At 38.7% G+C, this 10,800-nt stretch overlaps 1 protein-coding gene across 1 annotated transcript in view; it reads left to right on the top strand.

The window, feature by feature from the left end:
* Positions 1-201: 201 nt before the first annotated feature.
* LOC122557087 (sodium- and chloride-dependent neutral and basic amino acid transporter B(0+)-like) overlaps positions 202-10,800 on the top strand; it is a 15,401-nt gene continuing 4,802 nt past the window's right edge. The window contains exons 1-3 of the mRNA XM_043704382.1: positions 202-554; positions 1,336-1,476; positions 3,527-3,755. Coding sequence (XP_043560317.1) covers positions 360-554; positions 1,336-1,476; positions 3,527-3,755 — 565 coding nt within the window. The 5' untranslated portion in view covers positions 202-359. The remainder of the gene's footprint in view (positions 555-1,335; positions 1,477-3,526; positions 3,756-10,800) is intronic.

Here is a 10,800-nt window from a genome sequence, read left to right as displayed (position 1 = left end):
ACAAACCCATTTAATGGTAGGACAGGCTCAAGGGGTTAAATAGCCTTCCTCTGTTCCTGTATTCATATCTATAGTCAGGAATTCAATGAAGGGGTTAAATAACCTCCCTTTGTTCCTGTGCATGGTAAAGCAGTCAATGAATCATTTCTTATGAATGTCTTTAAATCAATTTACAATCTGAGGAATTTCATCAATGCTCACAGTGTAAACAAAATCTTGAAGATCCCATGTGATATGGTGGTAATGTCCCTTCAACTGAGCCAGCAGGTCTGAGTTCATTTCCCATCTGCTCCAAACATGTGTAATAATATCTTTCAAAAGGATAATTGAAAAATACCGAGACAAAACCTGTTAACATTATGAAGGTTCTCTGTGCAAAGAAATTTGACCTTAAACTGTTTTCTATTGTTATTTTGTTCAGTAAAGTGGTTTTACGCCGTACAAGTTCAGTGGATAAGACTGGGGAGATAGTCTGGTATTTAGCCCTCTGTCTGCTTCTGGCCTGGCTAATAGTTGGGGCAGCGTTATCAAAAGGAATCAAATCTTCAGGAAAGGTAAACAATTTAGTGATGAGCAGAATTAAAACAACTGTCAAAATACAGATTTCTGTAACAATACAACTCGAGCTTGCAAGTTATTTGTGAAGTAGCTGGTTTATCTCCCAGTGATATTAACAGTGTCTCTTTGGAGAGTGGGAGATTCATAAAAGTTATTTGGCACTTCAGGCCTGAGAACGACCTGAAAATCTTTCTTCTGAGGGAAAGAACAGCAGTAATTCCCCCTGCAATGTGTCCCTCATTTTAAGGGTTTCAGTCACTGGTACAGGGACTCTGGGGAATTTTATTTACCTCATGTATGTATTGAACCCTGACCTTTAGCCCAAAAGGACAAATTCTTTGTATTTGCCACCCACTTCAGACATGAAATCAAACATGCTGTGATGTAAACTTACTGGACAGCAATATAGAACAGCACACCTCTGAAGATATGTGTTCAGCTTCTTGTGTTTGCTTACAAGCTATTTTTATCCCCTTGCATTACTGTTGGTGGTTGGATTGGCGGGAACAGTCTCTGACATAGCAAGTTTATAGGCCAGAATGGATTACAATCTCTCCAAAATCTCTCTCCTCCTGTGACAGCAAACTCCTTGTCTTTGAATTAAAATCTTACCTTTCAACATATAACTTTACATTAGTGTACATATAGTAACTTAGAAAAATAATGTGTGATTTCAATTCTGCATTGATTAAAATCCTAGTGCCTTAATGTTCAGTTAAGTTGAATGCTTTAAATGGGGAATATGGGAATACCTAACAACTTATTCTTCGTGCTCAGGTGGTTTATTTCACTGCGACATTACCTTATGTGATTCTGACCGTACTCCTGATCCGAGGGCTTACCCTGGAGGGAGCCTCTAAAGGAATTGAATTCTACATTGGAATCCAATCAGACTTCTCCAAACTGGCAGAGGGTCATGTACGTACACCAGAATAATCCATAGAATTTCAGTTGCCTCATCAGTCTCAAAGTGACATAATTGACAATTATAGCATTACACACATTGAGAGATGTACTTCTGGTCAGTCAAACTCTTGCTGTGGATCTTGTACTTAATCTATGGTTTTATTTTAAAATTCAAATTCCACCATGTCTGGATTTGAGATGACTGAAATTATATCCAAAAGAATTGTTTTGTGAAGGGCAGGTCGTGCCTCACAAACCTTATTGAATTCTTTGAGAAGGTGACTTAGGAAGTAGACGAGGGTAAAGCGGTAGTTGTGGTGTATATGGATTTTAGTAAGGCGTTTGATCAGGTTCCCCATGGTAGGCTACTGCAAAAAATACGGAGGTATGGCATTGAGGGTGAGTTGGAGGTTTGGATTAGGAATTGGCTGGCTGGAAGAAAGAGGGTAGTAGTTGATGGTAAAGGTTCATCTTGGAGTGCAGTTACTAGCGGTGTTCTGCAAGGAAACGTTTGCAACAAAAACTTCCAGCTCGGCGAACAGAACCACAACAACGAGCACCCGAGCTACAAATCTTCGCACAAACTTACCTTATGTATGTATTGAACCCTGACCTTTAGCCCAAAAGGACAAATTCTTTGTACTTACCACCCACTTCAAACATGAAATCAAACATGCTGTGATGTAAACTTACTGGACAGCAATATAGAACAGCACACCTCTGAAGATATGTGTTCAGCTTCTTGTGTTTGCTGACAAGCTATTTTATCCCCTTGCATTACTGTTGGTGGTTGGATTGGTGGGAACAGTCTCTGACATAGCAAGTTTATAGGCCAGAATGGATTACAATCTCTCCAAAATCTCTCTCCTGTGACAGCAAACTCCTTATCTTTGAATTAAAATCTTACCTTTCAACATATAACTTTACATTAGTGTACATATAGTAACTTAGAAAAATAATGTGTGATTTAAATTCTGCATTGATTAAAATCCTAGTGCCTTAATGTTCAGTTAAGTTGAATGCTTTAAATGGGGAATATGGGAATACCTAACAATTTATTCTCCGTGCTCAGGTGGTTTATTTCACTGCGACATTACCTTATGTGATTCTGATCGTACTCCTGATCCGAGGGCTTACCCTGGAGGGAGCCTCTAAAGGAATTGAATTCTACATTGGAATCCAATCGGACTTCTCCAAACTGGCAGAGGGTCATGTACGTATACCAGAATAATCCATAGAATTTCAGTTGCCTCATCAGTCTCAAAGTGACATAATTGACAATTATAGCATTACACACATTGAGAGATGTACTTCTGGTCAGTCAAACTCTTGCTGTGGATCTTGTACTTAATCTAAGGTTTTATTTTAAAATTCAAATTTATTTTAAAATTTAAAATTTAAAATTTCCTGCGTCTGCAGTTCTTTGTTATCATAAAATGGAATATAACTAGACTTTTAAAAATTGTACAGGATGGGATGGAATATCATGAAACGGCTGCTGTATTCCTTTCTTGTGACTGATTATTTTTTAACATCTTACAATCAATTCATCAATAAACTTTGCAGTGAAATGTCAGACTAATGTAAACATGTTTGAGTCATGTCTTTAACCACAATATTATTTAACTGGAAAAGCAGAATTGTGACAAGAATTTAACCAATGTTCAGACCTAAATTTTAATTTAGACAGACTTTCTTCTCTTTAGTTAAAAGCCTCTATTTTGGTAGTTAAAATCATTCCTTGATGCTGTTTTGAATAAAAGAATAGAGGTCACTGGGAGTCAGTGCAACCAGGAAAGAATCAAGCCATTCAATTGAAAACATTGAAAGGGGAAAAGCATCAAAGCTCCTGGAAAGAATCTGGCAGTGAGTAGAAGACGGGGATACAATATACTGTTTAACAGAGATAGCAATTATCAGTGGAAAGTTAATTCATTTAGTCCTGCCATTAAGTTGGGAGCCAAACACACTGCAGGTTTCTTGTGGTAAATGCAATTGTATGTATACAAAAAACTTCAGTGTGATTTCCTGATGGTGATGACTTTTTCCTGCTATTTTATAGGTCTGGAAAGATGCTGCAATACAAATTTTCTTTTCTTTGTCAGTGGGTTCTGGTACTTTAATAGCACTGTCATCCTACAACAAATTCCACAACAATTGTTACCAAGACGCCATTGTTGTCTGTGTTGTTAATTGTGGTACAAGTGTATTTGCTGGATTTGTCATCTTCTCTATCCTTGGACATTTGGCTCATATTCAAGGGAAGCCTGTTTCTGAGGTTGCCCAGTCAGGTAAGTGCAGTATCCACTTTGCTTTTACACATGTTCATATTTCACCAAACCACAACCTCTCTATTCTGTTGGCACAGTCTGGATCCGATTAGTTATAACTGCAGAATGAACTGAACTGACTTTCACAAATTAGAGGAGATTGGTCCTGAAGATGTTTGGAGTTCCATTAAATATTGTGGCATCTTCCGAGAAAATTTCGCTAATTTAGTTAAGTAAAAGTCCAACTGAGGGGATATCCTTTAGGACTCAAAATGTTTTGAGTTGTGGGCTGGGGTGGTTTGTAGGTGGGTATTGTGCAGGTCTTGGGTTAACTGAAGTTTTTTGGTCAGGGTTGCAATGAGGATTTGTTAGTAAAGCAACAACAGCCATTGAATCTTCAGGCATAAATGGTTTGAAACAACATTGATAAATGACAGTATGATCAGATATTCAAATTACATCAATACAAGCAATTTGTGCAATTTTAGTTCTTCAGCTCAGTGTGATAGCTCTGCCTTTCGAGGCTTCCATTATGGTGATAGGAGTTACATGTTTCACAGGAGCATGATAAAGTTTGTAGGGAAATTGTACCTCTTTTATACTATACAGTACGTTGCCCAGCATATAGTCATGGTACCTCACCAACTTCATTACAGACAGAACATTTTATACAGCAGGAAAATAAAAGGTTGCTCACTTCTCCAACCTATTAGTCTTTACATGTTTCCATAATGCTAGCTTCCATGATGGCCTTGCATGTCAGGTTGTGGTAGTCTTGGAACCAGCCTGTGGCCTTGCTGCAGAAATTCGTAACACGAGCCATCTTCACAGATGCTTCATCTATGACCTTCCCTCCATCGAAGGGCAGAAGTGGAGATGTCTACTGTTGATCACAGAATTTCAGCACTATTTGTGACTCCTCCGTCCCAATTCATATGCAGTGTGACCTTGATTCTATTCAGGCTTGGCCTGATATGTTTAACTAACATTTACACCAAACAGGTGCCAGGCAATGACCATCTCAAAACCAGAGGGACCTGAATGGTAAATCTGCACAATTTTGAAGCTGGAAGAGCAGGCTGAGATAGTGGTTGCAAAAAAGTAAATAGGATCTGTGCTTTCTGAATGGAAAACTGCTATGGTCACAACTGGTCATTTGGAAAGACTTTAGGAAGCATTATTGAAAGATGTGAAGGTATTAGAGAGCATACCGATAAAATTCACAGGAATTGATTCCAGGGAGAAGGAACTTGAGTAACATGGATCGATTGGAGAAACCCAGCCTGCTCTCTTTGGGGAAGAGAAGATTAACTGAATACTTAATCAGTATATTCCAAATCATGAGGGGTCTGGACAGAATGGATAGTGAGAAATTGTTCTTATTGGTATCAGGATGAAGAACCAGAGGTCACCAATTCACTGCAATTGGCAAAAGAAGCAGTGGTGGCTTGAGGAAAAGGTATCTATACAGCGAGTGTTTAGAATCTGGAAGGTATTGCTTGAGAGAACAATGGAGAAAGATTCAACCACGGCTTTTAAAAGAGAATTGGCTCATTACCTGAAGAGCAATAATTTCCATGCGATGGGTAAATAGCAAGGAAGTGTGACCAAGATGGATTGCTCTTCCAGATATGGCAGACTGTGTGTCTTCCTTGTGTGTTGTAACCATTCAAGACATTGGTGACATGTTTATTCATTAAGTAGAGACTAATGCGCAGAAGTTCTTAAATATCATTCCTCTGTTCTTGAAGACTGTGGCATTGATTTACATGGATGTGTGAAGTTACCATGAGTTTTCAAAGTTTGACAACAACACACCACTAAAGCGACAGCTTTGGTCACAATCAAGTGATTTTAGAAGGTGCCTCAACTGAGTAATGGTCATTTACTAAAATATATGGATTTTAAAAACCGCCACGTCGAGGGTGAGGGATGAAAATGTATCACGAATGAGTTTATTAGAGAGTTACTGGGTGTGTATATAATCCCTGAAGCTATAAAAAGTCAAAACATGGGCTGAGCTGTTGTAATCTCTGGGGTAATTGTAGGATAGTCATGAAATTTGAAAGGAAAATAAGTTGTGTTGGACCAACCTGTCTTGAACTTGGAGAACTGGCTACGCTTTAAGGAAGAGCTTCAGGAGTTTGCTTGTAAGGCATTTTGTTCAGCAGTCTGAATAACTCCAAATTAGTTGGTCAGCTGCAAGATTTCCAACAAGATAAGACTAAAAGAGTAAAATATATGGATTTTATCATTGAGTCTTAATCAGGGTTAAGTGTAACTGATTGACAAGGGTGGGGATTTGAGGAATTGATGAGTCAATATTTTTTAAGATGTTGTTTGGAGGTAGACTCACTTAGGACATTTGTGTCAGATCTTCCTGCACAAAATCCATATTTTTGGAGCCATAATCTGGGAATTAATCCAAATACTGATTCTCCCACTGCTTTCTCAGTGTATTTCAGTCACCTATATGGGTAGGGCCTTTTGTCTCCTATGCATCAAGACATTCTGTGTATTCTCTAAACTCCTGTACTTTCTGTGGAATGTTAAACTATTACTGGGAACTAATGCAGAGGTGATGGTCTTTTCAAACATCACTTTGTGCAGTAATAATAAACCTGACCATTGAGGAGCGGGTCTGTCTCTAAGTAGAATTAAACACTTCCAAGCAGGGTAACTGTTGATGGATAGGGTAGATAATGCTGACTGTCCAATGTGATTGAGAGTAATACTGCACCACATAAATGAGCTGGCTGCTACACAATGAACAGAAATGGTGGGTGATCTGAGTATGCTTCAGCTGGCTTTAAAATTGAGTCCAAGATTTTAGTCTTGCTCACAAAACATTGTTCAGTGCAGAATTAGTCTCAATTTTTTTTTGATCACAATAAAATCATTGACAGTCATAGAGCTGTGCAGCATGGAAATGGACACTTCGGTCCAACTCATCCATGCTGACCAGATATCCGAAATTAATCCATTTGCCCAATTGCCAGCGTTTTGCCAACATCCCTCAAAACCTTTCCTATTCATATACACATCCCATTGCCTTTTAAATGTTGTAATTGTGCCACCCTCCACTACTTCCTGTAGCAGCTCGGTCCTTACACACATCATCCTCCTCTGTGTAATAACCCCGTGGGTCCCTTGTAAATCTTTCCCCTCTCACCTTAAACCTATGCCTTCTAGTTCTGGACTCCCTCACCTTGGGGAAAAGATGATGGCTGGTCAAACTATCCATGCTCCTCATGATTTTATAAACCTCTATAAGATCACCCCTCAACCTCTGACGCTCCAGGGAAAATAGCCCCAGCCTATTCAGCCTCTTTCCCAGCACCATCCCCGCCACCCCCTTGCTCAAACCCTCCAAGCCTCACAAAATCCTTGTAACTCTTTTCTGAAAGTTTTTCAAGTTTCACAACATCCTTCCTATAGCAGGGAGACCAGAACTGAATGCAGTAATCCAAAAATGGCCTGACCAATGACCTCCCAACTCCGATATTCAATAAAGGCAAGCATATCAAATGCCTTTTTCACTATCCTATCTACCTATAACTCCACTTTCAAGGAACTATGAACTTGCACTCCAAGGTCTTTTTGTTCAGCAATACTCCCCAGGACCTTGCCAGTAAGTGTATAAATCCTGCCCTGATTTGCCTTTCCTAAATGCAGCACTTCATATTTATTTAAATTAAACTGTATCTGCCACTCCATGGCCTGAAACATGCACACTTTGAAGCTAACATTTTGGAGATATCTCTACAACTCAAATCTGGCACTGAATTGATGATATTACTCAAGGGTGTCCCAAGGTGAATTAATAAAGGGAAACTGTCACAATGGTCACTCTTTTGAGAATGGTTTCCTGGTACATTGTTGGTTGAAGTAGAGGGACCTTTATTCTTTCCTTGCAGCACAATTACTTTTACCATATCACATGTATCCACCATTTAGGTTTTGGTTTGGCTTTCATTGCGTATCCAGAGATTGCTGTACAGCTGCCGTGGGCACCTTTATGGTCCATTTTATTTTTCCTCATGCTGGTCACATTGGCAATCGACACTCTGTTTGCAACTTTAGGTAAGAACAACATTTTTTAATCATTCTCTTTCTGGCTTTGAATCACAAAAGAATTTGATAAACTCCTCTTGATGAATATTCAATGTCCTTGTAGACGTAGACTTAGACTTAGAATCCCTACAGTGTGGGAACAGGCCCTTCGGCCCAGCAAGTCCACACTGACCCTCCGAAGAGTAGCCCACCCAGACCCATTCCTCTATATTTACAAGACATAGATGTGTTTCAATTCTCTGCTCAACATTGTAATGGAGAATGGAGCTGCTTTAAATGAGCTAACAGCTACGTTAAAATTCAGAAAATCATCCCAACATTTAGAAAAGCTCACAGAATAATACCTGTTTTTTTCTGTAAATCTGAAAATTTATTGCAAAAACTTTTTGAATATGTTTACCAAAACAATAAAGTTCATACAAATTGTCTAACAGCTACGTTAAAATTCAGAAAATCATCCCAACATTTAGAAAAGCTCACAGAATAATACCTGTTTTTTTCTGAAAATTTGTTGCAAAAACTTTTTGAATATGTTTACCAAAACAATAAAGTTCATACAAATTGTAGGAGGTCACTAAAACCACCAAGGTGAGCTGATCCACTGTTCCTTTATAAACAGCTATTAGTTATCCAAATTGAATTTTCTTAATGCTTTCCATATATCTTTCTTATTTTTCCTTTTCCCATCTTTACTCAATTTCCTTTTGGACCATATAATGGCATAGATTGTTTTTTAACAAGATACATAGCTCTCTTCAGGAAATCTCCCATCATGGCACACTCACCTCAGTGTGAAGTACCCAGAATTACATTGTTTCCATCCTGGGATGTATTGGTGTGAGGTGAATTCAGGTCTGTTGTGACCAGGTACAGATTGGAGGTGGCCATGTGGTCTGCCCTTTGTTGTGATAGACCCTTTTAAGATTAGCCTTGGGTCTTCAGGATACATCCTGTTGTTTGATTGTACTTTCAGCCCTTTGGGCTCACTCCTTGCCTTTCCAACTGTATCATGACAATTCAATGCCAACTCATGTCTGAACCCACGACCCCAGTAGTCTATTTGAAATTAATCCCACCATGTCCCTTCATACCATCCATGCCAAATCAAACCACCCACTCCATTCTAGTGACCCTGCAAACACTATATATCAACACATCAGCCATACACCATGGACCCTCATATACTCTTCTTATTCATTGCATTTCCATGCCCACACATTCAGCTCACATTCTGAATAGAAACAATGAATTCCACAGAAACAATTGCATGTGTGGAGCTGCTCACAAACATGCATTCATACTTTTCATAAAATATCATGCTACAATCTGAAAAACCAGACTACTAACATATCGAAAACTATTCAAATTTGTCATATCTTTACCTTGTACAAATAGCATTGAACCAATGGCAACAGAGATCACAAGTAAAAACGTTTGTTCTAACATCCTATAACTGACATACATTTCCCCAAATGGGTCAACAAATTAATTAGTCCTTGTATGGGAGTCTAGACTCTCAGTGTACCATGCATAGTGCACTCCCAGCAGTCTCTCATGGAACATTTGTTTGGGAGTGGCACATTCCTCAAGGACTTGTGAATTTTCTGTCTCTTCTTGCTCTTCCAGATGGTATCAGATTTTTATACTGACCCCTCGCTGCCTGTGGGATGATTACCTTCTGCAAAGTATGACCCAGATACCTCTCATCCTGCCTGACCATCTACAGTGACTCCAGTTTTCACACAGACCCAGAAATCCTCAGCTTGAAATGGAGCAGCAGGAGACACTCTATACACATGTAACCACCCAAGACAAAGTGTAGTGTCCTGAAGATCCTACAAGGGGCAGGAATATCATGTAACAGATCTCAGATGTCCATTCATGATATGAAACCTCCTCACTACTCCCTCTCAGGATTCCTCCCACACAGTCACACTCAGTCTCATTCCCACATTGCTCTCTCCCAATTCTCTCTTTAATCCTCTCCTCATCTTCCACTACTCTTGTACAGGAGTATAGGAATAATATTCTTGTCTAATACAGTCTATCAATCTCAGTTTTGAAATTTTCTGATAAAATTTATTTTTTCCCTAATCTAAATCCGGTGAAGTTTCGCTGGACTTCCTTCAAGTTTAATATAATCCTTCCAGAGGAGCAGAATACAGAATTGTACCCAAAACTCCAGTTGTGGTCAAACTGTAACATAGCATTTACTGCTTTCTATTTGAACCCATTGAGATAAAAGATAAGATTTGATTAAACTTGCAGATTTTTTTTGTACCTGTCTGTTATGTTTTTATGATTTTTTTTTGTCTGCACTCTTGAATCTTGCTTCTCGTCTATATTTCTTACTTACCTCATCATTTAAAGATTACTGGGATGAATACATCTTGAGTCCAAAGGCGGTGATTGAAACTTGCCTCATTGAGCTCAATCCCATTCACTTAATCTAAGAATGACTCCTTGCAATTTTCAGCACCACTTACTGTGCTACCTAACTTAATGTTGTCAGCAAGCTTTAATATATGGCTTTGCATTTATTCACTTCAATCACTGGTGAAAAATGCAAAACCCAGTGTGGGATATTTGTTGAAAACATGAAGTCACATCAAACCAGCTGCAGTACTTATCTGTTATTCTTGCTAATCAATTTTTGATGTGTGTCAGAGATATACCTCCTGAAATGTACTTATATTTCTCTGAGTGGAATCTTGAGCATATTCAGTTAAATGTCTCTGGAAGTCAATCTGTACTCTTTTATCTGTCATGTTAATTCTTGCAAAATGTTCAAATTAATTTTGTTAGACATGATTTACCCATTAGAAATTTATGTTCTCTCCCCTACTCAGGTCATATTTGTCCAGGTTTCAATTGTTTCTCATGGAACTCAGATCCTACTTTGTCAAATCTCTGTTCTTGGTGAAAATATGTTTAACACAAATGAGGCTTGTGATAATATTCAGGTTTGACTGCTGTAAAGGATTGACAGCCT

Source organism: Chiloscyllium plagiosum, chromosome 15 (assembly GCF_004010195.1).
Source record: "Chiloscyllium plagiosum isolate BGI_BamShark_2017 chromosome 15, ASM401019v2, whole genome shotgun sequence".
NCBI lineage: Eukaryota > Metazoa > Chordata > Chondrichthyes > Orectolobiformes > Hemiscylliidae > Chiloscyllium > Chiloscyllium plagiosum.
The sequence above is the reverse complement of the archived record's forward strand: the minus strand, read 5'-3'. Positions and strand labels throughout refer to the sequence as shown.